Below are 23,680 nucleotides of genomic sequence, written 5' to 3'. Positions count from 1 at the left end.
ATAAATATGTTAACTTCTTGAAGAAAACCATTTTCTCTGCATGAACAGAGAATGTATAAAAGCACTGCAGAACAACCTTCACCTTAGCCGCTTGTTCACATAAACTGTTCACAAATCCGCATAAAAATGGATAGGAGGGCATAATACTGTTGGTATAAACAAATGGGCAGTGGCTGAAAGATAGAGGATAATGTATAGATTTTTGTACAGTGCAGATGCTATTCTGTTATAATGACCATAATTAGATATATGTTATAATTAATGTTATAATTAGATAATGACTGTTCATTATCTAATTATAACATAATATTATAAAAAATATCATTCTAATAATATTATAATATTTATTTTGACTGTATATTATCTTAAAGAAAAAAATAGAATGTACAAAGCAATCAGCCTAGCAAAAAGACAAAGACTGCAACAATTTATTAATAGTAATATTAGTACTAAAATCATCTGAGGTCATTTTCATTACAGTATATAATTGATATGCAAGGTGCCGCGAGTTGCGTTTGTATGAAACAAGAAAGCAAATCTGTAGTGATATGAGGGGAGTAGCACCAGTTTCAGTTAACCAGCTGAGTGAACTTATATAGAGCGTTGCTATGGACAACAGCAAATATATATAAATATCAAACTGTTGAATGCTGTGACTGACCAATTAGAATTAAGTTTTCCAGAGTGGTGTGTTAACATGTAAACTCCTAAACATTAAAACAATATAATATTAAGTTCAAGGAGAGTCTGATGTATTGTAATTAGTTCCAAGCTTATTACCAACAAAATATTCATATAAGGAAAACACCAGTGGGAATAATATACACACAAAAAAAATGTAGTTCTGCAGCAGTTCTTTGGGGTGGCAAAAGCACTATAGCACCGCTGCCATACAAAGAACACATTAAACCCCTGTAGAGTTCTTTAAATTTTCTTAGGTTAGTTGGAGAAAAAGGATTCAAAACCAACATTAAAAATCTGTGTATTTCCTGAAGATAACGTGGTTCTCAGCCTTATAAGGAAATATTCCAGGGTCCCCACATGAGACTTTTTGACCTCAGAAAAGCACAAAAGGAATTCAAAACAGTGTTTGCCATTGTAGTAAATTCCCATTCATAGCAGAGTGGAGTGATATATCTAAAATCTAAGGAGGAGAATGGGGTTCCTCTTATGGTTCTACATAGCACCATTTGACAAAGGTGCTGTATAGCACCTTTAAAGATAGATGCTATATAGTAGCTACTTAAAGGGTCATATGACCTTGATAAAAAGAAAATTATTTTGTGTATTTGGTGTAATGCAATGTGTTTATGTAGTTTAAGGTTCAAAAACACATTATTTTCCACATAATGTACATTATTGTTGCTCCTCTATGCCCCGCCTTCTGAAATGCGTAGATTTTTACAAAACTCATCACTCTGAAAAGCGAGGTGTGCTCTGATTGGCCAGCTATACAGTGCGTTGTACACCCGGATCAGGAAACTTTCCTCCGTAAACTGAGCTGCACACACTCGAATATTTGCGATGAACTGTTCCGGAACAGTGTTGTAAATACAACTTAACCACTGATTTCTAGTCGTGTCCTCTTTTGGAAGGCAAAACAAAGTAGTTTGGCTTTTGCAACTAAACATACAGTATCTCCACGACATGGTGGTGGCAGCAACAGCCAGAATCAAAGTTACGCCTTCTTTCTTTGGGTGAACATTTGGGCGGTGTTATGCAAATCTTTCCACACCGTGACAGTTTTCTACTGTTTTTTTTTTTCCTTACAGTGTAGGAGTTTCCCAGGTGCACTCGAGCAGCAAAAGTCATGATGAATGTTGCATGCGCCTCTGTATTTACTTCAAACACACAAGACTTTTTTTGCTTTGTTAATCAAGGCCTATCTTCTTCATAGAATTTGACTGTTCCAATATCATACAAGGATTTTTTTTTTTTTTCAGTTTACAGAATTAATCAAATAATAGAAAGAGAACAATACAAATGGAAAGAATCTACTGCTGGATCCATTTCTGGCTGAGAGAGTCCAAACACAAAGGTTAACTCAGTGACCAGCTCCTCAATATGATTAGTTTAGTGACCAACAGATTTTTATTATTTTAGTAATAGAAAAACACATGAAGTACCAAGGACTTCAGTGAATTTCATTTCTCCTCAGGGGAAAAGAAGCAAATGATTCAGCAGCCAGTATTTGACATCTTTGACTATACCTAAAGCTATTTCCCGCCAGTAAGTCTCATATCTTCACTTCCCCATGTCTCTCTCTATCTCTTACTTAAAAACACACATGCACCTACTGTCTGCAGACAGCAAATAGAGAGAGACAGAGCTGATGGTAGAGAGAAGGAAGGATAGGGAGAGGGTGCTTCAGGTGATTTCCTGTATGTTAAGTCTACCTGCTAAGAGAGTGGTTCTGCTGGGTTAGTCTATACAGATTTGCCATCTGCTAAATTATAATTTATTCTGCTCCTCTTTTACGGCTCTAATGTTATTTTCCTTAATCCTTTTTCTCACATTTAATGTTCCTACTACCCCTCACCTCGCAATATTTGCCTCTGCTTTTTCAATTACCAAGCCTTTCTGGGGGTTTTTTCTTCATCTTTTTTGTCTTTTTTTTCCAAATCATTCTTGTTCCTTTTTTACATTTTGTCCTCCAACAATCTATCAGAGTTTTATCAGTTACTTTTCATAATTAAGCCCAGATTCCTTTGTGAATATGAATGAAAAAATACCTTTTATGAATTTATGAAATTAATTCAGACTGGTTTATACCTAAGTAGTAAAACAAAACTAGCAAGAGTCTAATATAATGAAAATCAAGATGCACATCTCCAATATCCTTAAGAATAAGATCATGCATGGTCCCACAGCTTTAAACTTTGGAATTGATTTGCAGCCCTGAAAACAGACTTTAGTAAAACTCCTCCAAAATGAGACTCATTGATTCTTCCACTTTCAGTATCACCACTAGTGCAAGTCTGTGAAATTAAGACAATGCTAATTACTTTTACAGACACACAAGACATACAACTGATGATGATGTTTTATTTATTGAGGTTGACTGGTGCACTGCCTCATCAGCTTTGAAATCTCTTTTCTAATTTTTTGATTGCACATTACAACAGTCACCACATAGGACACAGCATGCATTGGTCTTAGATTGAGATGATATTAGTCAGTCCCTGAGTTGAGAGCATGAGTTAAAATGCATGAATAGCTTGATTTTCCCTTGAATCCCTGCCACAGATTCATTAAAAAAAGACGCTGAATGAAAAGGCCACTCTGTTGGTCTCCAGCATTCCCCTTGTTACGGCCATTTAAATTAGCTCTTTTCAAGTGAAAGTTTTTAATTGCTATGCTTATTTGAGGTATTATGCAGAAAACAAAGTATGTGAAAAAGCAACCCAAGTGATATCAATTATTTTCAACATGTTTTGATATAAAAGTTTGCATATTAGCAAAGCTGTTTCTCATAGTTTTAGTATAATGTTTTCCAGTATTTAGTCATTGTTGTGTTCTTCAAATACACAATATTGGCTGGACCAAATTGTTTGGGAGAAGAGAATAGTGAAGATGATGGTACATGACCCCCTCTAGATCTTAAATTGAAAGTTAACTCAAGAATGAACATTCTGCCATCATTTACAAACCCAACCTTCATTTGTGTTTTGCCAAATAAAGAAGTGCAAAGAAGTTTAATGGCATTAGGGTGAGTAAATGTTTTTTAAGTGAACTTTAATTCTATTTTCCCTTAAACTAAAAGTTCTGTCTGTGTTACAATACTTTAAACTGTCCCTTATTCTGGTTTGTGTTCACCACAATGCCCACAATGTTATAGCCGCAGTCGCACTTTTAAGTGAGGTACACATTTGGAGGCTAGTGCCTCTGCACTTTATTTTGAACATAAATGATCGTGTGGTGATCTATGGCATGTGAAATTATTCAGTAAGCTTACAGGATATTACATGCTACCAAACTGTTATCACAAATGCCAAAGCACTAGTTACAGTATTTCACTTACTTTTTGAAAACATGCCTTAAATTGATTATAAATGAACCAGCAATAGTTTGTTCCACTGACCAGGTAAAAATCACATATGGCATCAAACTAGGATGCAATGATACCTTTTTTGTGTTACATTTATAACAAACATAATTTGTTATTGGATTTTCGACTGTCTTGTGTCAACGCGTTGAGGAAATCGTTTCCTGTCTTTTCTGAGTTATGAGAATCTATGCTAGTTTTTTTGCTTCGGGCACACATTGTACGAATTTGGAATTTGGTCACGATGTGATAGGCTAAAACCTGTAGTCTTTGAGCGTTGTTTTTACATGTTCACCGACATATGACTCGTGGCCACTAAGAGTTTATAATTTCCAGTTTAATGCGCGCGCTTAGGGAAAAAAACAGCTGTAACTGAAATAGGTTTCAGATTGAACTAATTAAATATTAATGTAGATCATTGTGTGCAACGGAGCGTTTACGTGATCTGCCTCCATGCCACTGAAATACAACATTAACTTTTGACAGGTGTAAGACAGGTAACACGTTTGAGCTTATCATCATGCTCTTGATCTGAAATTGACAATAGTTGTACAATTTAGCGATATTTTCAGCATTTTAGGAGTCTCGTACTTCCAACAGCTCCACGTCTTTAATAGACAGAATGTGTGATTCTTGCGGCTAGAATTCTTCACAGTAAGGTATTCACGCAACACCCCTTCGCCACACATTGGTTCAATCCACATGCGGTGTTGCAGTCTTGACTCAAGCGTAGTGTGTGTTTTAGATGAAGAAGGTTTCTGGTGTAGAACAGTTTCGCTCGACTATAAAAGCGAAGAAATCCTGCACTTTTGCAGAATCTTGGTATCGCTGTTGTGATTAAGGGTGAGTATTAAGAGCTGCAGTAGACATCTGCTGTGTGCAAAGTGTAGATAACGCTATGTTAAGTGTGCTGCATTGGCGACGTTTACCGAGATACATGCGGACTGTAATGTTGTTCATGTCCATTTCAAAATAAGTGATTATTGGTGTCCTGTCCTATAGAATGTAGAGCTCTGAGAAAATATTTGGGTGCTCATGAAGTGAAGAGACGTTTTTAATTGAGCACCTTTAAAGCTTTTGGGATTGAAATGTCATGATTAAAAGGCAGATATCAAGAGAGAAAAAAAGGAAGGAGACCTTTTCTGACCCAGTGTATGCGAAAACATTTGATTGCGCCCGTGTCCTGAAGCCAGAAGTAAACACTAGTTATTTTACGCTTTGATCTCTAAAATGTGTTGATTTGAACTTGGCAGGTTTAAAGTAGGTTGTTGCTGAAGTGAGATGTTTTCAGCACACGACTGAACGGGAGCTTTCAGGGGATTTTTGGTGAGAGTCGCGCGCATTTTCTTAGAAATAAGCGATTGTTGTTTCAGCACCTCATTTGAGCGAAGTTTGCACTCATGCTGGGTCACTGATCTACATTTGTGCACAGTATAAATATAATTTCTCTGCCACAAAGAACGTAAAATAGCAAGAGTAATTGTTATTTCGTTAACAGTCGGTCCGACCATGTTTTTTAAACAGAAAATGTCACTAACTTAACGCAAAGGGAATAATGTGACCATAATGAGCGAGTAATGAGGTCTGATTTTTAATATGTGGCGCATTTGAGGCATCTCTAGCTGAACTATTGTTCGTTCTAAACAGCTCGCTTCAGAGTAAATCCATTCAATCTCTCTCTCTCTCTCTCTCTCTCTAACATTCAAGTAGGTTTATTTTCAAGGTAAAACCACCCTCTCTGTTTGTATGCAGTAACCTCCTATCATTAGAACAAGTACAATTGGAAATATAATATTATCAGTGTGTATTAATTGTGGACTGTTATTACTGATAACTATTTTGACAAACAAAAGCACTATCCCATTACACAGTAGATCAGTGGCTGTTAATAATTGCCCTCATTAAGCAATTTTGGTTTATCTAGATAGCACAGACCAATCATATACTGCATTTGCATAATTTAATAGTTAAAAAAGGAATCGGGCAATTTATTCTCATTTGGTTATATTGTATTGTGTCTGTATTGTATTTGTTTAACTTTGTATTTGTACAGCTTGCTTGAGAGCACAATATTGACAGCGCTGGATTGTGTTCTCTGTAACTATTCCGTTCCTGAGTCACCTTAATTGGAAATGAACCTGTGAACCCTTAACCATTTATCTGCAGCCACTGTGGGAACTATGGGAATCTCGTCTTTGTAATCAGGTTGAAAAGCTAAATGTTGTTGTTAAATAAGGGTTAAACATTTAAGCACTTTATTAAAGTTTATGCATGTTAAATGCTTGAGTTTAAATATTGATCTTGAGTAACAGAATTGAACAATCTATTAAAGAGTTCTAAGACAATGTCTTATGTATAAAAGAGGATTTCAAAGTATACTGGTATACATATTCTCTTTTCTCTTCTGTCTCTTTCTATTAGGGATAATTCACTCAAATATGAATATTCTGTCATCTTTTCTGTTATACAGAACACTAAAGGGCATACAGCTTCAGAACAAAATGATGGTGAGTAAATGATGACAGAATTTTTGAGTGGACTATCCCTTTAATTTCTTACTGTCCTATTTCTGTCTCTGTCATGTGGCATGCTAAGTAAATAACGGACAGAATTTTTTTATCCTCTGAAAAAAAAAAACTTATATATGTGTATATATATATATATATATATATATATATATATATATATATATATATATATAGCAAGAAATAAACTTATTTCATCTCACTCTTGTGGGAATCTTGTGGAAATGGCAATAAATGGCAGGTGTCTTTATCTCAGATTGTGCGTCCAGTACCCTGATTGATTTGCTGAGGGGAAACTGTCAGGAATGATTAGTTGAACACTGCCAAGACAATATGCTGAGGGCTTTTCTTGCTGCTGAGTATGTGTTTAGGTATATGTTTGTCCAAATTCATGGCTTTGGGCACAGGCTGATATAGGAGATGGAAGGTGAAGGAGAGCAGGGAAAGATTTAAAGATGATGTGAAGAGATGCAGATAGAGTAGGAAGATGAAAGTGGATGAAATGATGGGTAAAAAGGAAGAGTATTTTCAAAAATAAGGGTAGGCTATTTTAGCAAACCACAGACAGATGTTTTTTGATGTATGTCTAAGATCTTTTCCATAAATGTAATTTTCTCCTTAGAGTGACTTTGTCATACCAATAGAGTAAACAGAGCTCAGTAGCACTGAGAGAAAATGAGCGGGAATCTGTAATCAGTGTTCCTCTGTGCTTGTGTGTGGTAATGAGCCTGTCGAGTGTGGACATTGTGTTTCCTCTCTGTTCCTCCTGACAGGACAGACTGCAGACTTACTGATGAGCATGCTGGGTAATGATATGCACTATCAGAGGTACGTTAATCAACACAAAATGTTTGTTGACACCTCAGTACCCTTCTGTCGGCAATTCTATTTTTTTTATTTTTTTTTATGCTTTGTCACTTTTCAGCCAAAAGAATAAAAGTGTTTTTTTTATTTTATTTTATTTATTTTTTTTTTGTGTTAGTTTAGTTCTTTTCAAACAGAGGGCAAACACACAGCAATCAACAGGGCAGAAAACTCAAGCCTCTCATTGTTGTCATCACTGATATGATAGCTTGTAATATTCCCTTCGCTGTTGTGCTGCTGACCGGTATTTGATATTTTGATGATTCCATCACTAAGCTCTCTTGACAAGCTTGCAGTCCTTAGTACCCCTAATCGAGTTTTGAAGGCCAACAGAGGTACAATTCTGACAAGCATAAACACAACTAATGAAAATCGAAGCCTTTTGGCTCTATAATAATGTCTATCTCTATGACAGCCTCTAGTACAGCTACTTTTCAGTGTGGATGGCTGTGCTTTTGGGATAAAGATGCTTCTTCCTATGGGATAGATCTTTAGCAGCTGACATTATTGCAAGAAGGTCAATAGGAAGACAGGCAGTCAAGTGAAGTCTCCTGTGTAACTTCATTGCTACGAATAATTGAACCGAATCTGTTTCACAAGCACTTAGAGCAAATTACATCCAACCCAATGGAGGATTTAAAACCTCAAGGACTCCATGGAACGAATGACAGACAAATAAATAATAAAAGAGCCAATTTATTATTAAGCAGAGTCAAAATAATAAAGAATGAGCTTTAAATTTGATTTAAATTAGATGTGAGCAGCTAAAATAAGAACAAGTTATATCATGAAAAGTCAGGATATCTGATCACAAGCCATGACTAAGAGAAACAACTGCACAGTGGAGTGGAATGGAATGGGATAATTATTCATCAGCCCAAATGTTTTGCATTATTATTCATTCTTGCGGTTTTATCCAATTAATACAGCACAATGGAACATCAGAACAGATGAATTTGCAATTATGGAGGAGAAATTCAGGGGATTGCAAAGTTAGAAAAAGCTTTAAGTATGCACTCTTCGTGGCCAGAATGAGACCCTTCAAGGTGTGCACATCCTCAGCTATGATGTGTTTACAATGTCCTGGCACAAACACATGAGATGTGTATATATAGAAAAAGAAAAAAGCCACATAGCCTAGGACTGTTTTCTATTTGGTGGTGGCTGAATAAGGTGATTTTGAAATGTATTTATGCCCTTTTTTCTTGTGTTATAGGATGGAGGATGTCTTCTCACACCTTCAGATGTGTGTCCTGGGAACCCCTACATTTCTGAAGGCTATAAACGCATGTTTATCAATGTGTGCAATAATAATGCCATAAATGGTATGGCAGCATTTTAAAACGCCTACCTTTCCAGCGACCAGCATACAGAACTGTGAGCTAAAGGACAATAAGCTCACAAGTTGTAGTGCCAAGAACACATGACGCCTACTCAGAAAATGAACTTTTGCAATTATTTTCAAATGAATGAACTTTAAAATATCTAATAAGAAAACCATGACTGACCTGAAGAAACAGTAAAAAAATGTATCCACTCTGGCAGTGACATTTATTTTCCCCTTGTCCTCTAATGAGAGCCAGCTATCTATTTGCATACCGTCACATGCTGCCATGACTCAACCCAATGTTACAGCTAATATCTCTCTGGGATATGAATCGGGTAATCTGTACCGTCCATTTTCTGTGTTCAGTGTTCTCACGCTCACTTTGCTGGCCATGCTAGTGGTGGCCACCTTTGTATGGAACCTTCTGGTTTTGGTGACCATCCTGAGGGTGCGCACCTTCCATCGTGTTCCCCACAACCTGGTTGCCTCCATGGCCATCTCGGATGTGATGGTAGCAGGACTGGTAATGCCCCTCAGTCTGGTTAGGGAGCTCTACGGTCGGCGTTGGATTCTGGGTCGGGCCCTATGTCAGGTCTGGATCTCCTGCGATGTGCTCTGCTGCACAGCCAGTATCTGGAATGTGACGGCCATTGCCCTAGATCGCTACTGGTCCATCACTCGCCACCTGGAGTACACGCTGAAGACACGCAAACGAATCTCCAATGCGATGATTGGCCTCACGTGGCTGCTCTCCTCTGTTATTTCACTTTCGCCACTCTTCGGTTGGGGTGAGATCTATTCGGAAGACACCCTGGCTTGTCAAGTAAGCCAGGAGCCCTCTTACACAGTCTTCTCCACCTTTGGAGCCTTTTACCTGCCCCTCTGCGTGGTGCTCTTTGTCTACTGGAAGATTTACAAGGCCGCCAAGTTCCGTATTGGCTCTCGTAAGACCAACACCATCACACCCATGGCTGAGATCATAGAGGTAAAAAAACAAAAAACAGAAGATTATATAAGGCTATATATACAGTGGCAAGAATAAGTTTGTGAACCCCATTTGTGCATTTACTGCTCATAAACTATGGGCATGTTTATAGTATATATATATATATATATATATATATATATACTACAATCTGACTAAACTAATAACACACAAATAATTGATTTTCTTCCCACATTTTTATTGAATGCAATTAATTAATTGAATGTATTTATTCACAGTGCAGGGTGTAGAAAGTAAGTGAAACCTTGAATTTAGTAACTTTTAGATTCTAATTTAGCAGCACATCCTCCACCAAACATTTTTTTTTTGTAGCTGCTTATAGGACTTTTGACCAGTTTTGACTTTTTTTCAGCCATTCTGTAGTTGATATTACTTGTGTGACATGTCATGGGCTTGTAGCCTCTCTGAAACTTGAAGTCATTAGTTGCTGTGCCATCATTCTTCTGTAAATTGTCATGATACACTTTATAATTCATTGTTCATTTAATGATCGCAAAGTGGGGCAACAAAGCAGCATTAAACCATGATGCTCCTTTCACCACGCTTTACTTGAGATGAGGTTTGGAGCTCTTTCTACTCTAAACAAAATATTGTGTATTTTGCCTCAACTGTTCACAGAACATTTTCCCAGAAACATTGTGGAACAAACAAGTTGTCTTGGGTAAACATAAAATCAACCTTTCAAATACCCCCTCCCATAGAGAGATTCAAAACACACAAAATTCTAAAAATTTATAAAAAAACTCACACTTTTCAAAACTCTTCCCCCTCTTTTCATCATCCTAATAATGTGTTTTGAAGCTATTAGGATAAAGGCACGGTTCACACTATAAGAAAGATAAGAACATATTTGTAAGTGACCAGGTTTGTGTGCCTTTATTCAAAGGGCTGGGCACCTTTGTGATCCTTACTTCCAATCTCATCTCCTTAACTGACTCCATGTAGCTTTTGGAGAAGCCGCAACAGTTTTTCATTTACTTTTTGCAGCCTGCCCTGTCAGTGATCTCACAATATATTCAGTAAAAAAGTACAACTTTACCAAGAAAGTGGCAAGATGAAAACCACTATTTTCTGTTTCAAACTTTCACATAGCATCTTTAGGTTATAATAACATTAAAAATTCAAATCCAGATTATGATTTTCAAAAATGTATTTTCAAATTTTATTATTTTTTCCCAAAATGCAATATTTAATAATATATATATATATATATATCTCAAAATGCAATAAATCAATTGAATCAATATGAAAGTTATTTTTCATATTGAAACTGATGAAAATAGTAAGTTGATCCACATATGACAGCCTCTGAACTTGGCCAATACTAATCTTGTATACAGGCACTGGACTAAAAATACATTCATCAGTCATCGCTCCCAAAATTATTTCAACGGGTCATCTCATTAATGCTATAAATTAATTACAGCAATAAAATAAAATTTCATCATGAACAAGAACATGAACAACAATATCACATTAGACCACAGAGATTCCAAAATGACATTTCCCTTACATTCAACTTCCAAAAGTGCATTCATCTTTGCCATGTTACATTTATTTAATTGACTAGTGCTATGTGCTGTATTAACAAAAACATAAAGGGCATTAATAAAAACACTAACACTGACAAGCTACGCAATATCGCGTTCATAATCAAATGCGATTCATCTAATGAATGCGATGTTGCTAGGGTGGCCATTTCCATAACACCAAAAAGGAGGACACTTTGTGGCATTTAGTGAGGCAAGAATAATTGCATAGGACTCTGGTGTACTCGCAACTACAATGTACTCATAATACAATTTTGTCCATTATATCGATGGTATCATGATACAGTGATTGTAAAAAAAGCCTACTCTATTTATTGCAGGACAATTTGATGTAGTCCTATGTGTAACAGAAGAGGCAAAAAAGTGTTTGTTCACAGTATTTGTATTTATTCAAGACATTGTGATGTCTGTTTCAAAAAAGTCTTACAAAGTGCACAGTGCCTGAAAACATAACATTTCTGGACTTCTGGAAATAAAATAAATAAAATAATCTGGCAGACTGGCACAGTGCCAGAAAACATAACATTTCTGGACTTCTGGAAATAACAGAAATACATAAACAAATAATGAATGCGAAAAATAAATAAATACACATTTCAGTTCTTAAAGAAGTTCACCCTCTGCAGCAGCTCAGGCGTCAACAGCACCTCTAGGGTCCTCATGGCCACCAAGGCAAGCCCCCATTGCCCCTGGGCTTGTTCATCTCCTGCGGTACACATAAAAACATAGCAAACATAGCGTTATCAGCCTTCAAAAATCTGTATTGTTTTAAACCCAATACATATTCATATTTCATATAGCCCATTCATAAAATCAAAATGATGCATTAGAGATCAATTTGGCTTAAGAGCTTCCTACAGGAAATGAGTGTAGCCTATATATATTTGCTTCATTAAATACAATACACAGTAAACTAACTGCATCAGATTTGTGAACACACATAAGACTACATAGAACACACAAGACTAGTGTACTCACCAAATAGTTGATTGTCTGTCTGCAATACTTCTGCCCTTTCCTGGCTGCATCCAATAGTTTTTTTGTTTCCAAGGAATCTCTTGTACACATCTGTACAGGGAAAAGTGAAATTCACACAAACTTGGAGCTCAGCCTTGATGCTGTCCACATCCAGACGATTCCTCTCGTTTCTCCATGCAGATGTCAATATTGAAAAAACTTGTTCTGTGTGTGCATTGCTGCATGGGATGGAGAAAATACAGGCGCTGATCTTACTGAGATTCATAAGTGGTACATCTGCTTTACATCGTGCAACCAAAGTACAAAGTAGATAAGGAAAACTAGGATGCCGGGTGTATTCAAAGCGCCGCCATTACTGTCTACAGTGCGTGGAATGGTGTGCTGTGATTGGTTGTTATTGTTAACAGTGCGTGGAATAGTGCGATGTGTTACGGCCAGCTCGTTTCGACCGTACATAACGTATACAAGTACACTGAAGAAATGACTTGCAAGATTTTATTAGTCTTCAAAAACACAAATAACTTAATATAACGAAGTCTAGGGATCAAAATCAAAAAAGGGAATAAATCATAATCCTTATGGGGAGCAGAAAAGACTCCAATGTACTATAAACAAAAAAATTAAGTGGAAAACAAGTGACTTCTCCAGAGGGTGTCGATCCCCTGGACGAAGTGAAGAGGAGTGATTGAGTCCAAGGTTTTATCCTCTCCATAATTAAGTGGCGATCAGGTAACAGGGGTGTGCAATCTCCCAAGCTCTCCTGGAAGATCACCGCCACCAGCAGGCGAGCAAGTAGAACCCAGGGTCGTAACAGATGTGATTGGTTGAGACTGGCGTTTGTCGCAGTTTGGAAAAAAGGGAGAAAACGACCTAATAACTCGGCGAATATCACATTTTGCGTAAAATTTAAAATGGACTTTTCAATACAGACCAGATACAATACTGATTTTGGCGGAAACTAATTTTTTTTTTTTTAAATGGCGTTTATCTCGTATTGGAACTCTTCATATGTATATTTAACAACTTGGTTGAGTAAATAATTCAATGAGTCAATCATTGAAGACTGTTTGCATACACTCTAGTAGATAGTTTGTGACAATTAATTATTTAATCGCTTATATATTTTTGTATTTGAGACTATTAAATAGGATCATATAAGTTTAAGAGATTTGATTTCATTTATTTGTTCATATAGACAGTATTCGAGTTGCTCCTGTAAGCTGTCATATGGAAAAGACAATTCGCACTGGATTGTCAAACCCAAAAACCCACTGTGCGTACAAGCCATTGAGAGTTAGTGAGGTGCCAGAGAAAACAAAAATGAAGAAGACTAAAAGACAGAGAGAATAGAAATGTTTGGGTGCAGTGCAGAGATGAAGATCTATCGTAGCAGAGCTATTTTCTCTGAAGGTAGGCTCAACCCACAGGAGCTGACACCTGCCCCACATTGACACACAGTTCCCTCCCAACACGCACATGCACAGAGTGAGAGAAAAGGGTATAATTAGAAGCAGCTTCTCACTGCTTCCTCACACATAACAATCATTTGTAAATATGCATTTCTGTATTAATTTTTTAGATTTCCAGATAATGGTCATGATCTAATCTTAATTAATTGGCTCTACAACTAATTTTCAACATATAATTACTTTTCAGTGGTTAACTTCACATCAAATAACACCACATGACTATATAATTTCTCCAATAAAACAATATCCTATCATAAATTTGGCATTATCATTAAATTCTCCATATATACATTTTATGTCAATCAGTAAAAAAAAATCTGTAAAAATCGAGACTGGATGGATGCTCAGTGTCCACCATTTTTTCCTCATGGGGACAATCTTAAACAACAGTGTTAATGTAGACACACAATTAAAACTTAATTCCATTAATTTGATTCCTCCTCTGTCTCTCTTATTTACATTCTATTCTCTTCCTTTCTTCTCTGCATGTCTCACCTTGTTATGTCTTTTCTTTTGTCTGCTTAAATTATCTACCCTATGTCAACTTAGTGATGAATAAAAAAAGTCATGGAGTTTGCATTTGATAGTAAAGGCAAACTCCTTAATTCAACCTATACTATATTTTCAAACAATATAGACATATGTATATATTTTAATTTATGTTATCATTTGATATAGAAATATATAGAATTTTTAATGTTTGAATCTCTTATGCTCACCAAGGTTCACCTTGCTAAATGAAAGTATTAATTTCTAATTATAAAAAAAAGTACAACAGAACACCTACAAAAGCAGTTAATATGCATTGAACATTCTCTACATACATTCAATGCAGAGAATTTGGTGAGAGAATGTGGCATCCTTGGAATGAGATAAAAACTGTCACTCCTCCTCAGAAGAAAAAATATTTTAGATTTTTAATACAGTTAATTTTAATACAGATTTTTTTCCTCAACCTCTCCACCATCTCTTTTATGTCTTGTTCTACCTTTTGTGTGCATACAAGCATACTCACACTCCCTCTTTTTATCTTTGTTTTCACACAAAATACTTAAGTCCATTATTCTCACTAACGTACACTGATCCAAAAATCAGTTAATTGCCTGGTTGCCTCCTTTATCTGTCAAAACGCACAAACAAACACACATTCACACAGTAATTGTGCTTTGTTCTGCCACAGTACTCTGTGCACTCAACTACAGCCTTTCAAACAAATAGCTACTAAAGCAAATTTAAATACTATTTAAAAAAAAAAAAAAAAACGGTGCAATACACAAACAGCGTTCATATACTGTAGTCAAATCACCTTCATTTATATAGCACTTTATACAATACAGACTGTGTCTAAGCAGCTTTACAGTGTTAAACGGGAAAAAAACATGCTGATAATGCAAGAGGACAATATAAAACAGTCAGTTTATCAGTTAAAGTCAGTTCATTGTTGATTTAATGATGTCAACATCCAGTTCAGTTCAGTTCTCTTCCAATAGTATCTGTGCAGTCAAGTCAACAAAATTGCCAGAAATTGTGTCCCCAACTAAGCAAGCCAAAGGTGACAGTGGCAATGAACCAAAAACTACATTGGTGACAGAAATGGAGAAAAAAAAACTTGGGACAAACCAGGCTCAGTCAGGGGGCCAGTTCTCCTCTGGCCAGAGGAAACCAGCATGGTGTGGTTTAATTGCAGGCTGCAATGCAAGTCAGATTGAGCAGAGGATACGTCTGGTTCTTGAGGTCTTGTGCTGATGGCCGACGAGGTCTTTACAGGGGATCTGTCTTTAGGGTTTGTCTAGTTGACATAGTCTCCGCTGACAGGGCTGTAGAGTTCCTAGGTGCTGATCCACCATCTGGACTGGATGCAGACTGGATCAACTCGAAATAAGAAACCATCTGATCTGAATACGGACTGGATCTGGTGGCTACGGTGACCTTGGAATAATAATAAAACAGACTAATATTAGCATAGATGCCATTCTTCTTACGATGTAAGAAGTACATCGGGGGTTATGGGAAGTGTTCCTGGTTCTGGTTGACCTAATTAATGCAGCCTAACAATCTTTTAATGCATTTGAATTATAGAAAAATGATTGTGTGTTATGTGTATGCGAGGTTAAAGAGATGGATCTTTAGTCTAGATTTAAACTGACAAAGTGTGTCTGCCTCCCGAACAGTGTTAGGTAAATTTTTCCAGAGTTTGGGTGCTAAACAGGAAAAGGATCTGCTGCCCGCAGTTGATTTAGATATGCTAGGTATTGACAAATGGCCAGAGTTTTGAGATCACAGCAGACATGAAGGACTATAATGCGATAAGAGCTTGTTCAAGTACTGAGGAGCAAACCATTCAGGGCTTTATAAGTAATTATCAAGATTTTAAAATATAAACAATGTTTAATAAGGAGCCAGTGCAGTGTTGACAGAACTGGACTAATATGGCTGTACTTCCTGGTTCTAGTAAGAACTCTAGCTGCTGCATTTTCGACAAGCTAGAGTTTGTTTATTAAGTGCACAGAGCAACCACCTAATAAAGCATTACAATAATCTAACCTTGAGGTCACAAATGCATTAATTAACTTCTGCATTTGACATTGAGAGCATAGGTCGTAATTTAGATCTATGTTTAAGATGGAAAAATGTGGTTTTACAAATGCTAGAAACATGACTTTAAAAGGAAATTCCACATTTTCAAAAGAATGTTGTGGTCAATAGTGTTGAACGTAGCGTTAAGATCCAGTAGAACTAATAGAGAAATACAAAAAAGCTATCGGATGAAAAGAGCAGGTCATTTGTAACTCTGATGAGAGCAGTCTCTGTACTATGATATGGTCTAAATCCTGACTGAAAATACTCACAGATACATTTTTTCTCTAAGAAACAACACCAGAAAAGGGAGATTTGAGATCAGTCTGTAATTAACTAATTCTCCAGGATCAAGTTTTTTTAATGAGAGCTTTAATTAAGCTTAATAACAGCCAGTTTGAAGGTTTTAGGAACATATCCTAATGACAATAATAAATTAATAATATTCAGAAGAGGACCTATGACTTCTGGAAGCACCTCTTTCAGTAGATTAGATGGTATAGGGTTTAACATACCTGTTGTTGGTCTAGATCATTTAACAATTTTATACAATTCTTCATCTCCTATAGCAGAGAATGAGTGGAATTGTTCCTCGGGGGTCCTATAGTGCACTGTCTGATGCAATACAATAGCTGACGGCTGCATGGTTATAATTTTGTCTGTAATAGTATTGATCTTGGAAGTAAAGAAGTTCATAAATTCATTACTGCTGCGCTGTTGGGAAATGTCTGTGCCTGTTGATGCTTTATTTTTTGTTAAGTTAGCCACTGTATTGAAAAAATACCTGGGGTTGTGTTTGTTTCTTCTAAAAGAGATGAAAAGTAAGCAGATCTAGCAGTTTTTAAGGCTTTTCTGTCTGTAGAAGTACTTTCCCTCCATGCAATACGAAATACCTCTAGTTTTGTTTTCTTCCAGCTGTGCTTCATCTTCCGGGCTGCTTTCTTTAGGGTGTGAATGTGCTTGTTATACCATAGTGTCTGACTTTTCTTTAATCTTCTGTAAGTGTAAAGGAGCGAGCGTGTCTAAAGTGATAGAAAAAAGAGAGTCTGTTTAAGAGAGAGTAGTTTCTATTACACCAACAAGTTTTTCTGAGCTATTGGATATGCTGAGGAATTGAGACAAATCGGGAAGATTATTTACAAATCAATCTTTTGTTGTAGAAGTGATGGTTCTATCATATTTGTAACAAGGAGTTGAATTTGCAGCTTTAGCTATATGGAGTATACACAAGACTATATAATGATCTGAGATATCATTGCTCTGCTGCAGAATTTCATCACCATCAACATCAATGCCATGTGATAGCATTAAATCTAAAGTATGATTTCTACAATGAGTAGGTCCTGTTACGTGTTGTCTAACCCCAGTAGAGTTTAGAATGTCTGTTAATGCTGATTTCAATGCATCTTTTTCATTATCAATATGGATATAAAAATTGCCAACAATTAAGATTTTATCTGCAGCTAGCACTAACTCAAATCAGCAAATTCTTTGATAAAGTCTGTATGACGCCATGGTGGACTGTATACAGTACACCATAAAAACAAAAAAATTAAACAATCACAAACACTAAATAAGATAAATGTTATATAATAAAGCACCATTACTTCAAACAAATTACACTTGAAACCAGACCTCTGAGAAATACTGAAAATATTTCTATAAATTTTAGCAACATCTCCCCCTTTATTTTTTGAATGCAGTTCATGTTTATATCAGTAATCTTGGGGGGTAGACTCATTTAAAGTAATGTAATCATCTGGTTTTAGGCAGGTTTCTGTCAAACAGAGCATAATCTAGGTTATGATCTGTGATCATATTTAGAAAAAAACGCTTTTGTAGAAAGGGATCTAATATTCATTAAGCCAAGCTTTATCATTTGTTTATCTGTATTATATCTGTTTTTCAATTGTTGAACATCAATTAAATATTTACCCTTAAGTTTGTTTGTATGTTTTTTGTGTTTGCTAGTTTGGTATGATATCTAGGTGAAGGAGTCTTATGTGCTGATAATTAACTAACTTCTGTGACATGAGGTGGCTAGCAGATGGTCGGTTTAGCCAGTCTGTCTGCTTCCTGACCTGGGCCACAGTTAGTCAAGTACAGTCTCTAAGACTATGTGCATTATTTCTTGAGAGAAGAGTGGCACCACCCCTGGAGGGATGAAAACCATCTTTTTTCAGCAGGTCAGGTCTGCCCCAAAAACTCATCCATTTGTCTATGAACAATATAACAATATAGTATATATTGTTACATTGTAGTGTATGATTTTATGTCAAAGCAAATTTATCCAGGTTAAAAATATATTTTACACAACAGTTACTTCTGGTCCCCTAGTTTGATTGGATAAGCTGTGTTTTAGAGGCTTAAAACAGCACTGCAATGTTTGACTGTTTATATCACTCTACTTCTCTGTTTGCCCCGTTCTAGACTATAGTATCTGAACTTTATGGAAATGGAGTAAAGTGGTGTGAGTTTAACATGCTTTTATTCTGTGCACTGCTTGGTAACACATAAAGCTTGATGCTTCTTTTGAATGAATGAATAAATGAATGAAGCATTTATATAGCGCTTTATTGTGTATTGCTGTACACCCAAAGCACTTTACAATCATGAGGGGGTCTCTCCTCAACCCCCACCAGTGTGCAGCATCCACATGGATGATGTGACGGCAGCCACAGTACAACGGCACCAGTGCACTCACCACACACCAGCTACAGGTGGAGAGGAGAGAGATAGAGACAATTCAGTGGAAGGGGGTTATTAGGAGGCCATGATTGACAAGGGCCAGTGGAGGCAATTTGGCCAGGACACTGGGGATACACCCCCACTCTTTACGAGAAGTGCCATGGAGTTTTTAATGACCACAGAGAGTCAGGACCTTGGTATAACACCTCATTCGAAGGATGGTGCTTTTTACAGAATAGAGTCTCCATCACTATACTGGGGTGTTTAGGACCCACAAAGACCACAGGGTGAGCAACCCCTGCTGGCTTCACTAAGACCTCTTCCAGCAGCAACCTAGTTTTCCCAGGAGGTCTCCCATCCAGGTACTGACCAGGCTCAACCATGCTTAGCTTCAGGCCGAGGGCTACAGGGTGATCTGGCTGTGGCTTTGAAACTTATTTATTTGGCATATATAAAAATCTGTGATATTGCTTAATAATACAATTTGGTGATTTGCCAATATAGAGACTCATCTATAATATTACTAAAGACAGTTTTCCAAAAGGGTGGCTGTGGGGCAATTAAGCCAAATACTTTGGGTAAAATGTATGTGTTTTAAACAATTCAGACCTCTTAGTTTGTCAAAGAGAACTTTTTGAGCAAATACAGGAAATATAATTCTGTCTTTATTTAGAAACTTCACACCTCTGCTTTCAAGGGAAATTATGTGAGATTTGTCGTATAACAACACGTGTTGCAGAAAATACGTCAGTTTCACAAAGCTCGGGAAATCTGCTTCATATTTTCATATTTTTCACATTAATGCTTGTATGTGGAATACTCTCAAATTGTTTTTCTGTTTACTGTAATTGGGTTTCTGCTCCAGAGGCTTCATGAGCAGCTGTAAACTGCATTAAATCTATGGTACCTATGGCATTGCAGTGGAAAAAAACATTGTCTCCTCGACATCATTTACCCTACTGTTTTTTGTGGGGCCAGCCAAAGCAGGTAGTAGGCGGGTATTATGCAAATGTGTAACATGTGTTGCGTTCACGCCATGTGGTAATTACCGTAATTTCTAGATGACAACACGTGACATCCTTCTCTGAGCTGTTCACATCCTCGGACTCAGAATTATGTGTTTCTATGGCAACACTATCAATGCCTAAATTAATCTGCAGTGATCACATGGCACAAGTCGGAGCTTTAATAAGAAATTCCCAGTTTACAAGTTGTAATTTCGAGTTCTACAAGGATGTGAATGCTTTTACAATTTGAAATCTTGCATTAAGGGCAATTATGACATGGCGAGAATGCTCCTATAGTGACGTAGCTAAGTCATACAAATAATGGCAGGACTACAAATAAAGCATTTCAGGCAAGTGTTTTCTGTCAGAAGGATTCACTCCCTTTGGCATGGACTCTGTGCATATTGTTTATATGCAAACAGCACAGCAGGTTTCCTTTAAAAATTAGTGTAGGCAAAGTGTAATGTCTAGACACAGATACAATGTGATTTTCTTTTTAATTAAATTTTGAATTATTTGATATGAATTAAACACTATTCTTTTTACTATGAAACTGTGCATAGTCCAAACCTGTCTGACACAGAAATGATCACAGAGACACAATTTTAACAAAATGTGTAGTTGCTGCTTTCTGCCCACCAAGCAACATAAGCACAAACAAAGTGGATAGGGTTGATATAGGTTTTAGGAAAGCCAAAAACGTTGCTTGCTATCAGGCAATGATGAACCATTTAAGTTTTTAAGATGAAAAATAAAATCTTTCATGAGCAAATTCTCTAGTGTAATTTCAAATAGTTGTGTACTTCATTAACACTACCAATACATTTCTTCATCATCCTATTTGTTTACTGCCAGGTTAAGGAGGCTGAACGACAACCACAGATGGCCTTCACAGTTCGTCACGCTACTGTATCGTTCCAGACGGATGGCGAGACGTGGCGAGAGCAGAAAGAGAGGAGAGCAGCTCTGATGGTGGGCATCCTGATAGGTGTGTTTGTTCTCTGTTGGATTCCCTTTTTTCTTGCTGAGCTCATCATTCCGCTCTGTTCATGCGACATACCTCCTGTCTGGAAAAGTGTCTTCCTCTGGTTGGGTTACTCAAACTCCTTCTTTAACCCGCTCATCTACACAGCCTTTAACAAGAACTACAACAACGCGTTTAGAAACCTTTTTTCCAGACAGCGATGAGGAACAGAAAGAAGAAAGACCAGAATGAAAACCTTTGGTTTTTATGAGTAGAAAGTGAGAAGAACATCAAGAGAAGCCTTCTTCTCAGTTCAGACACAGAAGAAAAAGCAATGCACTCACTCTATCCTTTGTTCCAGGAGGAAGGGGGATTTCCAACACACATCAAAAAACCTGCAGGTCTAGTGTTTAGATTTACACCTACTGTTGATAATATTTGTCTGTGTATGGCTTCTGCTGCTCTTCATGGTTTTGGGCACTATCTGTTAAGTTGGGCACTATATGTTGAATCAGCAGTGCTGATATAATGCAACTTTGCTAAACCATCCAAGTGTCCGCTTTAGCAAAATTCATTCGGACACAAAGCAAACTTTCTGTAGCTCTTGCCATTTCTGTGAACTCTTGAGAGAGAAACCATAGTTTCTTTCCACTGTTTTAATGGATGTGAAACATCAAAGCCATTTTTCTTTTAATTCTCAATGAAAACAGAAAGTAGGCATTTGTACACTTCATGAAAATCTGGCCTAATACATATCCTTTCCCTTCTTAAAAATATCCTGACTAAGGAGCAATTTGTATTTCCAAAACATTTCCTTTTATTACATTATTTTTTCCTTATGAAGAAAGTTTATGTGCAAAATATGAACTAAGACAAGACATGATTTCAGGTAGAGACATAGTATAATGAAGTGAAATGGAAATTTTGAACAGAATAGTTGTTATAAATGACCTCATAACAATGCCTTTGTTTCCAAGCATCACATCTCAGCATTTATGTACATTACCATGAATGGATTCAGCCTTTCTCTTTGTAAGCCACCATTGTAGCAGAGTAAACTGGAATATGGACATTACATGGAACGCAATGCAAACAAGCCTGCTTTTTTTTCTTTTTCTTTTTCTTTTTTTTTTTTTTTTGTGATTGGAGATGTGCTACAGTTGTTAAATAAAATTTTTGATCCGGCATTCAAGGTTATTGAAGATACAGAATACTTACTCTGTTCATTGGCTATCAATAATTGAAAGATCAGTGAATAAGACAATGTAAAAGGCTGAATGTCTCTCAACAGTTCTTTGTCTATATAAATGATGAAGACGTTCTGATTTTGTATTGCAATGTAGAGACTTGTCCACACACGTCCTTAGCCAAAAGAAATGGCTGCTTCTGTTAGTGAAATACCTTTCTAATACTAAAATGAATAAGATGGTCAGTGACAGCTTTGTTATGCCCGTAGCAGTTATCACAGTGCTTCCAGTGTATGTGCACAATAAGTTTGAAACATAATCTCTTTGAAATACTGTCCATGTATCAAGACTGTCCATCAATTTATCAGTTCATCCATTATCCACAGACTCAGCTGTAGGGCAGCATAAAATTTTACTTTGCATATGTGTCTATGAGAATAAAGTAATGTCTGTGGTGAGACTAGTACTCAAGCTTCCGAAAGGTTGAATAAGGTGAGCCAAATACTGAGAGACGAAAAAGGAAATGGAAAGGCAAAGAGTGGGAACATGAATATGTTCTTTCTTAATATAGGGCTTTTCACAAATACCCATTCTTACCCAATCTTGCTTTATTGTTTTCCATGTTTCACACTTATGAATGAATCACACTGTTCAGGTTTCACACTGTATGTTCATAAATGTGTCAATATTATTGTTTGGACAAACAGCACACAACCTGTGTTATTACAGCTTGTCTCGCTCTTGCTCTTCATCACTTTATATATTTCTGACTGTACCATTCAGTTAGTCCTGAGTAGGAGACCGGAATACTTACACGGATTAATTGCTCACCTAAAACTAGCACTGTGTGCAATGCATTTGTACAAACAGCGCAACAAAATAGATTACCTGCAGAAGTCGGTAACTTAGTTCATCTCTCAAAAGTAAATATTCATGTCAGTGAACTAATCAGTGCCATCAGAATGACAAGTTCTTCTTTCCAAACAAAAGCATTGTTCAGAATGCTTAGCCATATTTTCAGTATAACAGTGTAAGTATTTTGTTAAGGCTATATTTTTCTTGTATGGTATATATCAGATTCAACAGTGCAAACTACAAAGTTATATTACTATATGTGGGATACTGATCGCAAGAGACTGGACAGGGAAAAGACATGAGGAAAAAAAGCTTAAGCTTCACTAAAACTGTAAACGCAGCACTGTATGGGGGATTAAAGCACAGTTTTGTGTACCCCCTGAAGTCTCGGTCTGCTGGACCACAGATTCTCCTCCACATCTCAAGGGATTTCTTTCCTTCCAATGCAGCATAAAAATAAACCTTTGGAATGTCTTATTAGCCACATTCCCCTTCATAGATTCACCTGCAGAGCAGTTAATCAATTCAGGGCACATTTACAAGAAAGTCTAATAGAAATGAATAAAATATGTTTGACAGATTATGACAACTGGTTCAACCATTTTACATTTAATGACTTGTGCAATGAACTAATGCCT

The 23,680-nt window shown here is 36.7% G+C and overlaps 1 protein-coding gene across 3 annotated transcripts; it reads left to right on the top strand.

Annotated features, from left to right (window-relative positions):
* Positions 1-4,527: 4,527 nt before the first annotated feature.
* On the top strand, positions 4,528-22,482 carry LOC109105198 (5-hydroxytryptamine receptor 5A-like). 3 transcript variants are annotated; one of them, XM_042760525.1, is made up of 5 exons: positions 4,528-4,888; positions 6,516-6,552; positions 7,344-7,398; positions 8,651-9,746; positions 20,892-22,482. In XM_042760525.1, the coding sequence occupies exons 4-5, from the start codon at positions 9,048-9,050 to the stop codon at positions 21,222-21,224; spliced, it is 1,032 nt and encodes a 343-aa protein (XP_042616459.1). In that variant the 5' UTR covers positions 4,528-4,888; positions 6,516-6,552; positions 7,344-7,398; positions 8,651-9,047; the 3' UTR covers positions 21,225-22,482. The 3 variants fall into 3 exon arrangements, with proteins under 3 accessions (XP_042616459.1, XP_042616461.1, XP_042616460.1); XM_042760527.1 differs by lacking the exon at positions 6,516-6,552; XM_042760526.1 differs by lacking the exons at positions 6,516-6,552; positions 7,344-7,398.
* Positions 22,483-23,680: the final 1,198 nt, after the last annotated feature.

The sequence above is a fragment of the Cyprinus carpio genome, chromosome A7, assembly GCF_018340385.1.
Source record: "Cyprinus carpio isolate SPL01 chromosome A7, ASM1834038v1, whole genome shotgun sequence".
Lineage (NCBI taxonomy): Eukaryota > Metazoa > Chordata > Actinopteri > Cypriniformes > Cyprinidae > Cyprinus > Cyprinus carpio.
This window is presented reverse-complemented; position numbering and strand designations above follow the sequence as displayed.